Here is a 19271-nt window from a genome sequence, read left to right as displayed (position 1 = left end):
TAAAGAAACTGACAGAAGAAAGGAGCACAGGACATATTTGTAGCATTTGTTTTATTACTCTCTTAGTTACCGTTTCTGGTTTTCTTCATTTGTTTTCAACCAAAGTCATTTCCTTAGTGTGATACAACTTCAGTCCCATCCACTTCCTTTCTGCTGTTATTCACAAATATATTACATTTTTATGTTATGGGTCCAAAAACATAATTATATACATATTTTTCTACACAATTTCTTTAAAAAAATTAAGAGAAGAAAGCAGAATTAATAAGCATTTACTTATATTGTCAAATTATGTAATCACCCTTTCCCAGTGCCCTTTTTCATTTTCATGTGAATTTGAATTACTCCTGGGATCACTTGTTTTGAGCCTGGACAACTTTGTTTAGTATTTCTTGCATGGTGTGTCTGCTAGTCAACCAGTCCACTCAGTTTTATTCTGGGAGTGTCTTTTTTTTTTTTTTTTAAGATTTTATTTATTTATTTGACAGAGAGAGAGAAAAAGAGGGGAGGGGAAGAGGGAGAAGTAGTCTCCCCACTGAGCAGAGAGCCCAAAATGGGGCTCAATCCCAGGGTTCTGGGATCCTGACCCGAGCCAAAGGCAGACGCTTAACCGACTGAGCCAGGCGCCCCTATCTGGGAATGTCTTTATTTTGCCTTCAATTTTGAAAGATATTTTTAATGAATATCTGATTGTTGGTTGATTTTTTTTTTTTTTTTTTTTGCTTTCGGCAAGTGGAATATGTCATTTCACTGCCTTCTGGCCTCCATTGTTTTTGATGAGAGGTCAGCTGTTAATCCTGTAGAGGATCTCTTGTAAATAAGGAGTCCTTTTTCTCTTGCTGTTCTCAAGATTTTCTTTTAATAGTCGAACATTTTTATTTTGAAGTGTCTTGGTGTGGATCTCTTTGAATGTATTAGAGTTTGTTGAACTACTTGGACATCTAGATTATTCTTCCTCAAATTTGGGGAGTTGTCAGCCATTATTTCTTTGAATATTTTTCTGTTTCTTTATCTCTCTTTCTGTTTCTCTTGTCCTCCCTCTCTGGTACTCAAATTATGCCTATGTTGCTGTGCCTTTCAGTGGTACACATTTCTCTGAGGCTGTGTTCATTTTTCTTCATTCTTTTTTCTCTCCATTCTTTGGATTTAATAATCTCCATTCATCTATCTTCCAAGTTCACTGATCTTCTACTCATTCAGTTTCACTGTTGAGCCCCTCTAGTGGATTTTTTTTTTTATATATATATATTGCATTATTTGTTTCAGAGGTATCTAGTGGATTTTTTTGTTACTGTATTTTTTTTAACTACCGAAGTTGTTTTTTTTCCTTTAATAATATCTATCTTTCTAGCAATCATCTCTATTTGATGATATCATACCTTCCTTCGCTTGTTTAAGCATGGTCTCCTTTAGTCTTTTGAACATATTTATAATGTTTACTTTGAAGTTTTTGTTATTAGATCTGACAGCCAGTCCTTCTCATAGGTGGTTTTTCTTGCCTGCCTTTTTTCCTGTGTGTCATGCTTTTCTTTTTCTTTGCATGTTGTGTAACTTGTTATTCAAAACTAGTATGTTGGGGTGCCTAGGTGGCTCAGTTGGTTAAGCATCTGCCTTTGGCTCAGGTCATGATCTCAGGGTCTGGGGTCGAGCCCTCCATTGGACTCCCTGCTCAACAGGGAGTCTGCTTCTCTCTCTCCTTCTGCCCCCCTTCAAGTAAATGAATAAATAAATAAAATCTTTAAAAATTTAATATATTGCAGCAACTCTGGATTCTGCCCCCTGTTCCCTTGAGTGTATTATTGTTTGCTTTTTTTTTTTTTTTTAAATGTCTGATTGGTTTATTCTAGTGAAGTCTATTTTTCCCCACAGTGGGAAGCCTTTGATGTTGCTCCTCAGAGGGCACAACCATGGGCATAAGCTCAGCCACCCTGAGATGACAGGGCTCTCCTTGACTTTCTCTTTCTCTGATTTCTCTGTTAAGCTGTGTGTCTCTTGGTATCACACCCAGGTATTAGGCTCTACCTTTGCCAGCCATTTACCCTATTGTTTTCAACAATGCCATAGGGCCCAACTTGTTCCATAGTCTGATCCAATTAAATTTAGGCTACTTTTAATATTTGAGGTTTGTTCTGACATCAAGAGGGCCCTTCTTAGCTGTTTTTATTTCTGGTTTTCTCTGATAAACTAGAGCTAGGCCAAGGCCTAGCTTGTATCTGTCACGAAGCTACCATCCTTCTTTTAATTGTTTTTGTTGTATTTGAGAGTGCTGTTACCTTTGAGCTTCCCTACACTGTGTTGAAATAAAGTCAGCTTCACTATAGAGATATTTGGAGTGGGGATCAGGACTGTGGAATGCTTCTTTGTGGGCAGTATCCCTGCTTTAGGAGTGGGGTACTGGGCTACCACCATCTGGTCTTATCTACTTACTTCTTCCAGCATGGAACCTCCATCCTACAAAAGAACTGGATTGAGGGAGAGTGAGGTCCAGATACTTTTAGTGTGCCATCGCTGAAGTAGAGCCTTCCCTTTATGAGTAGAGATGAATAAAAGAAGCCTAGAAACCTCTGGATGCACTTGTCTCAAATTTGTCCTCTGCTGTATGCAGCTCATTGTGGGGGAGATCAGAAATGCTGGAGGCCTGCTCCTCCCAGAGAGATACCATAGCCCTCAACTGGGAGCTTGGGAGGGAGAGAGAGGGGGCCTTTGTTGGCCACACTGCCTGATCTGAGAAGGGAAAGGGAGTGAGTCGTGATTGAGATGCCACTGTTTCTTGCTGTGCTTACTGAGTTTTAGTAAATCCTCATTAATAATGAAGTCATTTTCTGTATGCCTTCACGCAATTTCCAAAGACTTTAAATAGTTGTTTTTAAAAATAATTTTCACCAGTTATGCTTGCTTTGCTGGGGAGCAGGTGTGTTGAGCTCTTCATGCTCCCTTTCTGGAAATGGAACTTCAGCTATGAATATTCTTGTTTGCGCCTCCTACTGACATGGACACGAATTTCTTTAGATTAGAAATACTGGGTTAAAGAGTGTGCAAATGGGAGTCAGTTTGGCACAATCATGTAAAGTTGAACAAAGCAGTTGTACCAAATTATATTACCGTCATCAAGATGTTAAAGTTCCTGTTGCTGCACATCTCTCTAACACTTAATATTGTCATTGGACTTCTTAATTTTTGTCTTTCTAGGTATATATAAAGTGATATCTCACTGTGGTCTTAATTTACTTTTCCTCGTCATTGCCATTTGTGTTTCTTTTGTGCATTTTGGATATTTGTCCTTTGAACATAAGTGAACTAAAATTGTCTCCCATTTTGTCGTTTGTTTTTTACCTGATGGTGTCTTTTGCTAAACAAAAAAAAATTTTTTTAATATACTTTAATGCATCAGACTTATTTTAAGAAATTCTTCCCTATTCCAAGTTCAGAAAGATAATTTTCTACATTATCTAAGAGTTTAAAGGTTTTACTTTTTACCTTTGTACTCTTAATGCCCTTGGGGTTTTCTGTGTGGTGTGAAACTTTTAATCTTTTCCATGTAGATAACTAATTGACACAGCCTTATTTATCGAATAGTTGCTCTTTTCCTCACTAATCTGCAGTGCCTCCTAGGAGAATTTGATATAACATATCTGCATGGGTCTATTTTGGAATTCTCCAATTTATTCCATCGGTTACTTTGTGTAATCTGGTTCCATTACCATTACCATCTTACTGTAGTTCTATAGTTTGATGTCATGAAGGAAAAGTGTTTTGGCTCCTTTTAAGTAGCATAATAATTAGTATACATGGAATTCAGTATGTATTAATCACTTATTCAGAGCATTTTACAGTGTTGAAAGAAGTGGTCAGAACACAAAATACATGATGATTGTTTCATTTATTAGCTTAGAAGTCATATTTTGCTTTCTTCTAACTCTAGGAACAGTTTTGATCAAAAGTAACAGTGGCCAGTTGATGTTGGTATCTCCTCAGCAAGCTGTGACAAGAGCAGAGACCACTACTAACATAACTTCAAGGCCAGCTGTACCAACGAATACTCACACAGTCAAAATCTGTACAATGCCGGTAATATACCGTAGTTTTTTTTTATTTTTTAATTTTTTTATTATTAGTTTTTTTAATCCTCCTTAATTTTCCAGCTATTTTCTTCCTATAAATGTGTATTTGTCAATAAGAATAATAGGTGATTCTGCTCAACTTTTTGAATTAAGCCACTTTCTTTGAACATGTTAATTAAGGTGTTTGGTTTTGTCATTTGGTATTTGCTAAAATACTAATGATTTTTCTTCATACTCAAAGATTTTATGGTCCTCAAGGGAATGTTCAAAGGGCTATTTGTATCTCTGAATGGAAAGAAAATAATCATTCTGTTTCAATTTTAATTTGTGGTATAAAATATTAACACTACAGTTTATGGTGTTCATTTTTATACATACCTTACAGGACTGACTTTTAAGAAATTCAGAAATCTGTAATATTTCATTAGTTGGTGTTGTTAGAAAATGGTTAATTTTACATACATGATAATTTTTCCAGGTAACTAACTAAAATTTATCTTGTGTGCCAGAGGTTAAAAAAAAATTTTTTTTACAACAAGAAAAAGAAAAAATACAATAAAAAATTTTTCTTAATGGCGTCTTTCTCTGGTAAAATAAAAAATGCTGAATGTGGTATAACATTTTCTTGATGAGTCAGGCTCATCCTAATGAAGGATTGCATAGTATTCTGTGGTAATATTTGCTGCCAGTTCTGTCCGCTCCCCCACTAGCCCCCATTTTGTGCTTTCCTAGTATTTGGTTCTAGGTTCTCGACCATTTTCTCTGTTACTGTATCTTTCAATGACAGCTTCTCCTTTCCTTTCCAATTTGCTTTATCTAACTGCTGTAAGTTGAGAAGATAGGTTAGCAGATTTTTGTTTATAATTAGGTGTTAAATAAGAATCCATTTATTTTCTCTATGAGCCAAAGAGTAAAGTTCAAGATTTTAATGCTAAAATACTGTGATATTTATTTGTTAAATCAGTTGCCTCCTTAGGAAAACGAAGTGGGTGTCAGTTGGCCAGTTGACCAGTTAGGTTCATAGTGGAAAACGTGCTTAAAATCTCTAAGGTTTTAAAGCCAGTTATAACAAAGAAGTTTGCTATGGTGAAGTGTTTTAATGTTTAATGTTTACAGTAGTACTGATTGATTTAAAATTACTAATGCTGATGACTCTATTATCTCTCCTCCCTCCCCCCCCCGCCCCAGAATTCTAGTTCACAGTTAATTAAGAAAGTGGCAGTGGCACCTGTTAAAAAATTGGCACAAATAGGAACTACTGTTGTAACCACTGTTCCGAAGCCTTCCTCAGTACAAGTAAGTTGTGACTGACTTCTGTCCATGCATGCACTGGTTTTTCTCTCATCTTTCTTTCTCATTTAGCTATTTTCTGCCAGATGTATAAGTTGCCACAATGACCATGTGACCTTGAAGAAAGCAATTCAGTGATATTTGGTGACACTTATCAAAGTGGGAACGGTTGGAGCTGTGGAAAACACAAGATAAACATCGTGTATGATCTTGGAATATCAGTTTTACTTGCATGTAATAAATTAATACAAATGCATCTAATAGCCATGTGTCAGAGGGTCTAGAAGCAGTTGTCAGGACAGAATTTTGGCATAGGAGGTATTTATTAATTATCGATATCTGTGGAAGGGAAGGAGGATAAGACTTTGAACTAGATGCAGGCCCAGTAAAGCCTCTGCCAACTGGGTGAACACTGGAGGAAATGCGGCCTGTCAGAGTTGTTCTACTGTGTGCCAGCATTCGTCAGCTGGGCCTTCATTCCCCCTCTGGGATAAGTCACTGGATGTCAGCTCCACAAGGAAGTTGTGCTGTTGGGCAGGGTAATTCTTTGTAGTTTAGACAAATCCTGAAAGAACTGACATCTGTGGGCTATATAATAGCATTCCCCACAGCTGGGACAAAACAGATTTTCTTGTAATGGTATATCACAGTTTACTCCTGGTGTCACTGGGATCTACTTCCTTAAATATGTTAAAGACCAGATCTTTTGGAATTCCAGTGGGTTTCTTCCTTGGGGAAACAAAGAAGAGGAGGTTACTAGGATGAACTACAGTCTTCACCACTGTTGCTGATACTCATCATCTCCCTCCTTGACTCTCCTCTTCATTCTAGATTCTCTCCATTCTCAATTAATAACTCTGCTGGTCTTGGTAACTTAACTGGTGGTGTGACCAGACCTTCATCCCTGAGCGATCTGAGGTCCTACTCACCATGCTCTCTTGAGACATGGTGTCATAACAACTGGGGAAAGAAACACCAGCAGGCGCTTAAGTGGATCACCTGGATTCACCACATATATTCTTCCTCAGTTTCTGTTGTGTAATAGCAACCCTACCTATTCCAGATGTCAGGTCAATTATTCCTGCCATGATAATGATTCTTTACTGCTGTTCCTTAGACACCAGGAACCTGAAGTACCCAGGAGGCAGCCATGGTGTCTAGCTTATGGGAACTCTTGCTGTGTTCTCTGGTGAAAGTGTGTTCCCTGTGGGTAGAAATGGGAAGCACAGGGTCCCCCATTGCGTCTTTGGGAGTGATGATAAGTGGTTCCATTCATCCCTCTGCTCCTCTACTCCTTGGTTTTCATGTATTTGTCCTATTGGAGACATAGTACCATAGAGTTTCTTGATACAGCTTACACTGAATCTTGGAGGATGGAATTCCATCTTCATTGAGTATTGCCTGAGTTTGCACTTCACCTGTGCCCTCTGCTGGCTGTTCTGATACTTTACTAGGCTGCCAGCTTCTAGGTCATGCCCCCCAGACATTCATAATCAGTGCCAATGTGGTCTTGCAAAGCATGGAAATAGAATGGGCTGGGCTTCAATATCAGGAGTTATGATTGAGTTTAAGATGGTCCACCCATTACTGCAGTGGGATTATGTAGGTAGAGTAAGACTGGGATTGTGTACCTCCTTGTCCCTCTTAGGAGGAAGAATTGGCCTGGAAGGTGCGGGTATCTGGTAAGGTACAGCAGCTAGTAGCTATATTAGAGTTGTGAAGGACAGATTTTGTACTAGAGGCTATAAAATATTAACAAGGAAAGTAGAAATGCCGTAAATGTTCACAAAAAATAGGATGCTTTTCCTGAGCTCGCATTTCATTGGCTCTTACTTCACTTCATAAGGGAGAGGAACCCTTCCCATTAGTCCAGAAGGGTAATCATAATCACTAGCTAAAGTTTTAGATTATGCTTTCTTTAATATAATAGTATAAGGAGTTAATGGCGGAGTATAAATATAGACTCACTGAAGAAAGAGTATTTAATTACTGTAGATTAAGCTGAAAAAGTTTATTAGATAGTCTCCAAAAGGATTCAGAGAAACTGCACAGTAGTTGTCCTTGGAGAGCAGAACTAAGGCTAGGAGTAGGAAGGTGACTCATTTTCATTGTTGCCTTGAGATCTACTTTAATAATATTTCGCTAAATTAGGTGCAGTTATTTTTACCTTTTTTGCTTAACATTTCATCATTCTAGTCTCTTCACCATTAATCAGTGTTTTAAATTTTTTCCCCATTTTTACCCTTAAAGCATGCTTCATCTAATATATGCTCCAGTCTTTCTAAAGTGGGAAATTTTGGTGTACATTTGAATTCACTTATTTTGACCGTTACCAAAGGAAATTTTCTTGAAGGTGATTGCAACCTGACCTTTTTGTGTTGTATACCTCTGGAATACAAATATTTAAATTAAAATGATGGTGCAGTGTTCAGTTTTCTGGGTCAGTTGTAAATACTGTTGTCTCTCCCATCACTCTCAAACTTGACTCATGTTCTGTAACTTTGTGTTTGTTTTAAAATAAGATTTTTGCTTTATCGGAGTTGTCTAAATTATTGCCTGACTTGTGATTTCTTGTATTAAACTTTTTATCCTGCGGGTGGTGCTATAATCACACCTCATTTCAATAGAAGGTGGAAGACATAACCAAAATTCTTTTCAGTGTGAAAATAAGCTATCACAGTTTGTAATATTCATTATGCTTACTCTAAGAGTCTAGATAAAAGCAGCTTATCTGAGTATAAGATGATCAGTAGATCTCTCTGCTTTATACTTAAGAAAAAGCAGAAAATTACGGAATAGGATATTCTGTATTTTCATATAAAAACTTAGTATTTCAAATTCTTTTTAGAGAAGTATTAATAATGTGTTTTGAGGACCATGCACTTGGTACTGTTTTTCACAAACAAACCTAGGAGAGTAGGGAGGTACCATTTCTGTCCTTGTTTTTTTACAGACGAGAATCAAAGTATTAGCAAGATTAAGTAACTTGCTTGAAGTCAACACTCAGTAGGTGTCAGTGAAAAGTAGGTAGGTAGATACGTTGGCTCATTGAACATAAAAAAAATAATAATAAAGTAGGTAGGTAGATGAGAATGAAAACCAGATCTACTGAAGTCCAGAGCTCTTACAACAGTGTTCTGATGCCTTAGACTAGTAGAACATAACATGAAAGCAAAGATGTCACGATCCATGTGTAGTCTGCTAAGTGTGAAACGAGGCACCTGCTGTGATACAGTTCATAGTAATACGTATCTAAATGTGCACTACTTCTAATTTCAGTCTGTAGCTGTGCCAGCCAATGTTGTCACAGTTACTCCTGTAAAGCCGTTGAATTCCGTAACTACCCTGAAGCCTTCAAGTTTGGGAGCATCAGCTGCCCCCTCAAATGAGCCCAGTCTCAACACAGAGAACTCAGCAGCTGTTCAGACGAGTCTTTCTCCGGTAAGCTCCCACTTCCATCTCACATGAATACAGCTCTTTAGAAATTTTCTTGAATTCTGTTTTCCAGCTAACATTTGTGTTTATATTTCTCTCTTTAGGCGATGCTAGAAAATGTGAAGAAATGTAAGAACTTCCTTGCAATGTTAATAAAACTAGCATGTAGTGGATCACAGTCTCCAGAAATGGGGCAGAATGTGAAGAAACTGGTGGAACAACTTTTGGTAAGTTAGTATTATGAAAGCTTAAATTCTGTAAGAATTTGTAGAACATGTTTTAAATGGGACTTATCTTTATTTTTTTTATTTTTATTTTTTTTAAGATTTTATTTATTTTTGACAGAGAGAGAGACACAGCAAGAGAGGGAACACAAGCAGGGGAAGTGGGAGAGGGAGAAGCAGGCTTCCCGCGGAGCAGGGAGCCCGATGCAGGGCTCGATCCCAGGACCCTGGGACCATGACCTGAGCCGAAGGCAGACGTTTAACGACTGAGCCACCCAGGCGCCTAAATGGGACTTATCTTTAAATGAGGTTTATTTTAGATGGATTTTTTGATAAGCTTTTGTTTTTTAATTTGTAATGATAATAAATCTGAAACAAGTAGATCCATTATATTACTTTCTGTATGCCTTAGCTTAAAAAGGGCCTTGGGGAGGGGTGCCTGGGTGGCTCAATTGGTTGAGTGTCCGACTCTTGATTTTGGCTCAGGTCATGATCTCAGGGCTTTGGAATCAAGCCCCGTGTCAGGCTCCAGGCTCAGCAGGTAGTCTGCTTGAGGAGTCTCTCTCCCTCTGCCCCTCCACCCCTGCATGCACTCTTTCTCGCTCTAAAACAAATAAATAAATCTTAAAAAAAATAAAAGGCCTTGGAGAGAAAGTTGACTCTTTGGTCAAATAAAAAATTGTTACTAGAATTGCGAATGCCAGAAAGCCAGGCTATCAACAAATAATGAAATTCAGTTCTTGTAAGTTCAAACAGCATACTTTGTAACCTGTGGAAGTAAGTTAATTTTAAGTTTTAGTTTTCTTTTCTGTAAGATGAGAAGAGTAATAAATGTGATGATCTAGGAGTTCCCAAGTTCCAAGATGCTGTGTTTTTTAGCTATTAAATTATACATCATTCAGGTTTTATATCCTCTTTCAGGTGAATTGCTTAGATATATTGAAGCAGATGAAGGTGGAAATTAACAAATATTGCATATTATATGCTTAAGAAATATGCTGAGGGTATAATAGACAAATACAATTTTGGAGTTTTTGAGCTACTAAAAGATACAGATTTCTCTGACCATATAATGAGCATTTTGTGTATTTTTTGTATAAAAATGGTCACTTTTTCCCAGCAGAAAATGTGTATATTTCAAATATTGCACAGGAAAACAAGTATAATTTGTAAATATTAAAATATTTTCTTTACTACTGTTTTTTATGCTACCTATAGTTGTTAGAAATAGAGCACATTTGAAATGGTTAGTTTTCCACTTGGGAAAACTATTTTAGATATTTAAAATTATAAATCCTATAAGCAAGTTTTTAACTTTCAAGCATTCTTAAAAATTTCAATTAACTTAAATTTTTAATTTTTGATTGAAGTATAGTTAACATAGATATTGTATTACTTTTAGGTATCTTTAATTTTTGATTGAAGTATAGTTAACATAGATATTGTATTACTTTTAAGTATAGTTAACATAGATATTGTATTACTTTTAGGTGTTTTGATTGAAGTATAGTTAACATAGATATTGTATTACTTTTAGGTGTAGGTGCTTGTGTTCCCTCTCTCGCTGTGTCTCTCTCTGTCAAATAGATAGATAAAATCTTTAAAGAAAAAAAAAAAAGACTGAAATCTTTAAAAAAAAATAAATTGCATATATATATATATATATATATGAAATCTTACAGTATTTGTCTTTCTCTGATTTATTTCAGTTAGCATAAAACCCTCTAAGTCCATCCATGTTGTGAATGGCAAGATCTCATTCTATTTCATGGCTGAGTAATATTCCATTGTATATATATACCACATCTTCTTTAGTCTTCTATTAATGGACGCTTACGTTGCTTTCATGTCTTGGCTATTGTAAACAGTGCTCAGTAAACATAGGAGTGCATATATCTTTACAAATTAGTGTTTTTGTTTTCTTTGGGTAAATCCTCAGAAGTGGAATTACTGGATTGTATGTTCAATTTAAAAATTTTTGAGAAACCTTCATACTGTTTTCCACAGTGACTACACCAATTTATATTCCTACCAACAGTCCACAAGGGTTTCCTTTCCCCTACATCCTTGCCAACACTTGTTATTTCTTGTCCTTTTGATGTTAGCCATTTTGACTGGTGTGAGGTAATATATCATTGTGGTTTTTATTTTCATTTCCCTGATGATTAGTGATGTTGAGCATCTTTTCATGTGTCTGTTGGCCATCCTAAGTCTTCTTTGGAAAAATGTCTATTCAGGTCCTCAGTCTGTTTTTTTTTTTTTTTAAGATTTTATTTATTTGACAGAGACACAGCGAGAGAGGGAACACAAGCAGGGGGAGTGGAGATGGAGAAGCAGGCTTCCCGCTGAGCAGGGAGCCCGATGCGGAGCTCGATCCCAGAACCCTGGGATCATGACCTGAGCTGAAGGCAGACGCTTAATGACTGAGCCACCCAGGTGCCCCCTCAGTCTATTTTTAATCAGATTATTTTTGGCCATTGAATTCTATGAATTCTTTGTATATTTTGGATCTTAACCCCTTATCAGATATGACATTTGCGAATATCTTCTCCCTATTCAGTATGTTGCCTTTTTGTTTTGTTGATGGTTTCCTTTACTCTGCAAAAGCTTTTCAGTTTGATATAGCCTCAGTAATTTATTTTTGCTTTTATTTCCTTTGCCTAAGAAGGCATATCCAGAAAAATATTGCTAAGGCTAATAATCCAGGGGTTACCACCTATATTTTCTTCTGGGACCTTTATAGTTTTGAGTCTCACATTTAGGTCTTTAATCCATTTTGAGTTTATTTTTGGGTATGTTATTTAAGAAAGTGGTCCAGTTTCATTCTTTTGCATATAGCTGTCCAGTTTTCCCAACACCATTTATTGAAGAGACTATCTTTTCCCCATGGTATATTCTTGCCTTCTTTGTTGTAGATTAATTGACCATATGATTGTGGGTTTATTTCTTAGCTCTCTATTCTGTTCCATTGATCTCTGTGTCTTTTTTTGTGTCAGTACCATACTGTTTTGATTACTATAGCTTTGTAATAGAATTTGAAATCTGGGATTGTGATACCTCCATCTTTGTTCTTCGTCAAGATTGCTTTGGCTGTTCAGGGTCTTTTGTGGTTCCACACAAATTTTAGGATTATTTGTTCTAATTCTGTGAAAAATGCTGTTGGTGGTGTTTTGATAAGGATTGCACTGAAACTGTAGGTTGCTTTGGGTAGTATAGAGACTTGAACAGTATTAATTCTTCCAGTGCATGAACATAGCATATGGTTCCATTTATTTGTGTCCTGTTCAATTATAGTTTTCACAGTACAGGTAGGTCTTTTACCTCCTTACATCAATCATGAGTTACACGCCTTTCCTCTTAAAATATTTGTAAACCTAAAAGTATTTTTCTTTCTGCCGTTCTCAGGATGGAAAAATTGAAGCTGAAGAATTTACTAGACAACTGTATGTTGAACTCAAGTCTTCACCTCAGCCTCACCTAGTTCCTTTTCTTAAGGTAAAGTTATGTGTTACTTTGAAGAAATTATTTGAGTTAGATTACCTTAAAATAATTTTTAAAAATAATTGGAATCCTGAATATTTCAATAAGATAGCTATGTGAAGATACTAACAATGTAGGAGAAAGCTCTCAAATGTTGTAATCTGTTAAGAATGTTCATAGTCCATATTCTTTGGATTGGAACACTTTGAGAAAATAAAAGTAACATCTCATTCATGAACATAACTTAATGATTATATTGGTAAAGCTTGCATCTTAAAAGGCTTGACTTTTCCTTTAAAATAGGGCCTCTTCTTTGTCCTAATGACTCATATTCTCCTAGAAATAATAAATCAAATAGTGCCAAAGTTGGTGGGAAAGCTGTTATTTTTAAAAATTGATTTATACTGTTAGTAAGCATACTCTTTTCTAAGGTTTGTTGAATAAAGTAGAATTTTGACATAGAATAGTATATTTGATAACAAGAGACTATAAAAATTTTTTTTTTTTTTTGGATACTCAGAAGCTGAAGAGGAATCCAGTTGAAATTTAAAAAGTCATTAAAGAACTGGAATTATAGTTAACCACAGAGTCATCCCATAAATTTTGAAATAATGGAATGAGGAGTGGCCTTTAGAAATATTTGGTTTAGGGGTGCCTGGGTGGGGCAGTTGGTTGAATGTCCGACTCTTGGTTTCGGCTCAGGTCGTGATCTCAGGGTTGTGAGATTGAGCCCTGTGTTGGGCTCAGTGTGGAGTGTGCTCAAGATTCTCTCTCCCTCTGCCCCTCCTGCTCATGCTCGCTCTCTGAATCTCTCTCTCTCTCCCCCAAATAAATAAATACATCTTTAAAAAATTTAAAAAGAACTATTTGGTTTAATTGTCTAGAGGAGATGAAAGAGGCATCACAGTGGAAGACTCCTTTTGGTTGTCTCGTAAAAAAAGAGTGGGAAGGGAAATGGAGCACCACATTTTCAGAAGGATATTAAAATAATGGAAACTGTCACTAGGAGGGTGAGCACATTGATTAGGAGTGTGCCAATCATGTGATACAAAATATGGCTAAAGAAACTGAGAATGTTTTAGCTAGAGGAGACTTGGTCTGGGCACAGGGAGGTTGAAGCTTCAGCATAATATCTAATATCAAATGACTAGTGCCCTGTTTTTGGATGATCCTCTTGATTGAGAAATTAGAGGCAGTTCTTCCTTGGGTCCCTTTCAGTGCAAAAGTTCTTTGAGCTATAGGTTGTCTACATGACCCTGACAATTCTTGAATTTATCTATATTTCATACTCACTGGAGACACTGGGGGAGAAGGGAGGAAATCACATATGTTCTTACTCATCCTATGCTTTGCTAGATACTTTACTTTTACTTTGCAGTGTTTGCACTTATTTTTCATATCAGTCTTTTGAGGATACTAGGTGCTAGATATTATAGTATTTTCCATTTTAGAGATAAACTGTTTATATCGACTAATTTATCAAACTTACAGGTCCAGAATTTATCTTATCTGACTCTGCTTGCTGGGTAACACTACCTTAAAGTTACCAAATACTACACCATAAAATTTTTGTGGTTTGTATGTATTTTCTAAGGATCTATTAAGCCTTGTGATTTGTTTCTTGAGATTTTTTCCCCCCATTTTTGAGAGCTCTTGAGCATTGAATGTTGCGTAGAGATGAGGGATTCAGCATTTAATCTCTGGCCAGCTGATCAAGAGATAATTTAATATACAGTTTTATAATAGTCTCTTTGAGTCTGATTATTTTAACATTTGTTCCAATTGTGTTTTTCTCAGGACCCCTTCATATTAGATTTCTAGCTTAAATTTAATCAGATCACTTCATTTGTTCATATATTTCCAAAGCAGCTTGTTTCCCACCATTTTTTGAGTTGGGAAAAAGATTATGAGACTCTGCTTCTTACTTTCCTTTGTTACCATTTATATACATATTTGAAAACCTTCAGAGAAGAACTTCTCAATCCTTTTTAATAAAAAAAAAAAGTAAAAGATGTAACTAAAAGGAAAGGAAAGGAAGAACAATGGTTCTCATTTGCTTCTAAAATTCAGTCAGACTGCCTTTATTTAAGTGTCAAAACAAGGAAAACTTCCAAACAGCCCTTGAATTCACCAAAAGATAATCTACTATCTACCTCCTTTTCCATTTTTTTTTCCTTACTCAAAAACAAAAACAAACAAAACCCCCAAGGATGAAAAGGCAGAATGTTCTACTTTTTAGTTTGAACTGCCATTACTCTTTCAGAAAGATACAAGGAGAAACACCAACTTAAAATCTAGTCAGAAAATATTCTAGCTCAATTAAGGAAATTGACCTTGTTTGTATTAGTTTTATTTTGTTTTTTAAAAGATTTTATTTATTTGTCAGAGAGAGAGAGCACAAGCAGGGGGAGCGGCAGGCAGAGGGAGAAGCAGGCTCCCCGCTGAGCAAGGAGCCCGATGTGGGGCTCGATCCCAGGACCCCGGGATCACGATCCGAACCGACGGCAGACACTTAACTGAGCCACCCAGGCATCCCATGTATTAGTTTTATTTTTTATTTTATTTTATTTTTTTTTAAAGATTTTATTTATTTATTTGACAGAGAGAGACACAGCGAGAGAGGGAACACAGGCAGAGGGAGTGGGAGAGGGAGAAGCAGGCTTCCCGCCGAGCAGGGAGCCCGATGCGGGGCTCGATCCCAGGACCCTGGGACCATGACCTGAGCCGAAGGCAAACACTTAACGACTGAGCCACCCAGGCGCCCCTGTATTGGTTTTATTTTGATTTAAAGACTGTTTTTATCCAAAGTTTGAAAGTTAATTAACAAAAACTTTTTTTTTTTTTAGATTCTATTGTCATATAAAGAAATTTACTGATAGAATAATTATTAGTGATCTATTATGGGGTATAAGTAAATACAAACAAGTATGACACAGTGTTTTATTTTACCAAATGGATCTTGAGGGATATAAAATAAATTTAATACTGAGAGATAATAATTTTGTATTGAAAAATAAAGCACTTTTGGTTTATTTGGTTGTATCCTGGATATTGGCAGGATATGACTATCAAGTGATACCAGATTTACTCAACTGAAATACCTGGTATACTTTTGATTTATCTTATATTGTAAAGCTATGAAATACAAAGTAATTCTATTTTACTAGCAGCTAATTTATTTAGTTATCAGGTTCTTTTTTCTCCCCTGTTTCTAGAAAAGTGTGAATGCCTTACGACAACTCATGCCCAGCTCCCAGAGCTTTATTCAGCAGTGTGTTCAGCAGACCTCTAATGAGGTAGTCATTGCTACCTGTACCACAACAGCAACCACTTCTCCTGTGGTGACGACAACAGTTTGCTCAATCCAGTCTGAAAAACCCATCATTGTTTCCGGAGCAACAACACCCAGTACTGTGTCAGTGCCGACTCTGAATCCACTCGCTGGTCCAGGGGGAGCAAAAACTGGAGTTGTGACACTTCATTCTGTGGGTCCATGTGCTGCACCAGGAGGAACAACAGCTGGAACTGTTTTGCTTCAGACTCCAAAACCACTTGTGACATCTATACAGAATACAGTTACAGCAGTCTCGCTTCAACCTGAAAAGCCAGTTGTCTCTGGGGCAGCAGTCACGCTGGCCCTTCCCTCAGTAACTTTCGGAGAAGCTTCCGCAGCAGCTCTCTGTCTTCCATCTGTGAAACCTGTTGTTACTTCTGCTGGGACCACATCTGACAAGGCCGTCATTGCTCCAGTCCAGATCAAACTTGCACAGCCGGGCCCCATCCTTTCACAACCAGCTGGGATTCCTCAGGCAGTTCAAGTCAAACAGCTAGTGAGTAACATTTCATTTCTTCCTCAGTTTCTTTTTTTGAAAATTTCAAACATTCAGAAAACTGGCAAGACTAGTCAAATGAGCCCCTGAGTATCCTTGACTTATCACACTTGCTTAGTCTCTCCCTCTCTCTATTCACACACATAAGCACACACACAGAACTTTTTCCTGAACCACTTGAGAGTTAATTGCAGAAGTTGTGACGTTGTACCTCTAAGTACTGTGTATCTCTTAAGGAAAAGGATTTTTTTTTTTAACATAATGGCCACGTACTTATTATCACACTTGGAAATTTAATATTGGTATGATTTTTTTTCCCCAGTTGTCCCAACAGTGTCTTTTATACCTAATAATGTCCCTTTCTTTTTTTTTAAAGATTTTATTTACTTGACAGAGAGAGACACAGCGAGAGAGGGAACACAAGCAGGGGAAGTGGGTGAGGGAGAAGCAGGCTTTCCGCTGAGCAGAGAGCCCGATGCAGGGCTCGATACCAGGAACCTGAGATCGTGACCTGAGCCGAAGGTAGAAGCTTAAGGACTGAGCCACCCAGGCGCCCCAATGATGTCCCTTTTTTTGATGTTGTTTCTGATTAAGAACTGCGTATTGCATTTACCTGTCATTTCTCTTTAGGCTCCTTTAATCTAGAACAACTCCTCAGCCTTTTGTAGTTGCTCATTCTGTTGTAATAGTTTTAAGTACCCAGGCTAGTTGTTTTGCAGAATGTCCTTTGTTTTATCTAATTGTTTTCTCAAGATTAGATTCAGACTGAATCTTTTGGGCAAGGTCATTACAGAAGTAATGTTATGGTAACATTTCTCAAGAAAAATGTGCAAAGGGGAGAGGGAAACAGTGAGGGGAGTAGATGAGTATGAAGTTGTGGTTTTTCCTAAACTTGGTAGGTTGGGAGGTTCTTAGGTGAAAGAAATCTTAGCTGTTTATCATTTTGTGTTGTTAACCTTAGAAATAAAACTGTCTATTATTTTACCAGCAAAAATGGGTTTATTTGGGAATAGCAAAAAATTAGAATTCAGGACAAGCAAGATATGGCAAAACCATAGGCAGATCTAGAGAACAAAGAAGAATGGCCTTGTACAGAGGAAAGGGGGAAGTTGGAAAAGGCTTTAACAAAAGTCCACTGGAGTAAACCGAAGTGTAGTGCCTTCTCATTGGCTTGAGTTGTGACAGTCTCTCATTGGCTGGGCTGTTGCTGGGCAAGGTGAAAAATCTCTTCCTCCTACAGACGTAGTAAAGGATAGGCTTCTTCCTGTTGGGAATGCAAGGCACCTCCCTTTCTGTTGGGGTCTGCAGTTGATGACTAGTTATAGGGTGTGAGAGGTTCCCCTTCTGGCCTCCTGACTCATTTTAGTGAGATTTCCCTTTATTTTCATAGTGTTTAGAACATTCCAGTTTAATCAAGACAGACTGTCAGATTATTACTAACCTGTAGGAAATACTACATGGTGAATTAATTAAAAATTACATTTCTTAGTAAACTCACTTACCTTATACCATAACAGTTAGCTGTTCTTTTAATTTTGGGTAATTGCCCTTGTTTTCTTTTATAAATCTTTATGTTAAAGACTGTGTGTTAAATCTCATTGTTTTAGTTTATTCTGCTTCTGAGAATAATAAAATCTAAGTAAACTTCCCAGCCTTTGTTGTCTGATCAGGAGAAGAGGTTAATATCTGTGGATGATTGTCTTTGAGGCAAAGGTCAGCTATGGGCATAAGATGAAAGGGGGAAGATCAGGGTACCTGGGTGGCTCAGATGGTTAAGCATCTGCCTTCAGCTCAGGTCATGATCCTGGGGTCCTGGGATCGAGTCCTGCATCAGGTTCCCTGCTGTGTCTCTCATGAATAAATAAATAAAATCTTAAAAAAAAAAAAAAAAGAAAGGGGGAAGATCAGCTTGGACAGTGGTCAAACTCTTGGGTAGGTAGGAAGTAATGTCATTTCCTGGGTGCTAATCATTTTTCATCCCTTCCTACCCTGAGTGTGATTTTCAAGTAAAGAAATGTGCCTGCCTTGCAGAATTTCTCTTGGGTTGTTTGAATTTAATCTCAGAGATGAAACCTTTTTAGAAGCAGTGATTCTTCTTCAGTTTCTTCTGGGATATCTTCTGCAGAATTTACTCCCGGGCCATAAGTTTTTGTTTCTTCAGTTTCTTCTGGGATATCTTCTGCAGAATTTACTCCCGGGCCATAAGTTTTTGTTTCTTCAGTTTCTTCTGGGATATCTTCTGCAGAATTTACTCCCGGGCCATAAGTTTTAGAAGCAGTGATTCTTAAACATCAGTCTGAGCAGCCAGCTTTGGGAACCACTGAAACAGAGTAATCACCTCAAGGAAAGGCCTCTTTTTTGGTAGCACTGAACAGAATTGAAATCCTTTTTATGGTCATAAGTGATTCTTGAATCAGTGCTAATCTTTATTGAACATCTGTGGTACATATTAGTTCCTGAAGTGAAATAACACTTTACAGCTATGTAGAGTTTTAAAAGCATGTCAGGTATTACTGTGGGTTTTAAAATAATTTTATGATGAAGAAAAGGCAGGAAGAAAACTTTAGAATCTGGAAACATTAAGTGACCCATCCACTGGCACTCAGCAAGTCTTGGATCTCAGACTAAAACCCAGGGTCTTTCCCATTAGGATGTACTCATAGCAAGAACTTCTAGGTATCTAGAGTGTCCTGAAACAGTAAGACTGGTAATGATATCTTGACAGCATTTATATTTTGTATGTTTGACTTGTTATACATGAGAAACAATTTCAATCAAGAAAAAATGTAACAGATTTTCCAATGGGGGGAATCTGGCTGGCTGAGTCCAGGGAGGATGGGACTTTTGATCTCAGGATTGTGAGTTTGAGCCCCACGTTGGGTGTAGAGATTACTTAAAAAAAAAAAAGAAAAGAAAATCTAATGGTAAATTTTAGGGATTTTTTGACCTCC

At 37.2% G+C, this 19271-nt stretch overlaps 1 protein-coding gene across 1 annotated transcript in view; it reads left to right on the top strand.

Annotated features, from left to right (window-relative positions):
* The window catches only part of TAF4B (TATA-box binding protein associated factor 4b), a 124181-nt gene that overhangs the window by 10642 nt on the left and 94268 nt on the right, over positions 1-19271 (top strand). Inside the window, exons 2-7 of the mRNA XM_078060486.1 lie at positions 3923-4068; positions 5250-5357; positions 8631-8792; positions 8891-9013; positions 12416-12505; positions 15706-16320. Of these exons, the coding sequence (XP_077916612.1) occupies positions 3923-4068; positions 5250-5357; positions 8631-8792; positions 8891-9013; positions 12416-12505; positions 15706-16320 (1244 nt within the window). The remainder of the gene's footprint in view (positions 1-3922; positions 4069-5249; positions 5358-8630; positions 8793-8890; positions 9014-12415; positions 12506-15705; positions 16321-19271) is intronic.

Source organism: Halichoerus grypus, chromosome 13, assembly GCF_964656455.1.
Source record: "Halichoerus grypus chromosome 13, mHalGry1.hap1.1, whole genome shotgun sequence".
NCBI classification, from domain to species: Eukaryota; Metazoa; Chordata; class Mammalia; order Carnivora; family Phocidae; genus Halichoerus; species Halichoerus grypus.
The sequence above is the reverse complement of the archived record's forward strand: the minus strand, read 5'-3'. Positions and strand labels throughout refer to the sequence as shown.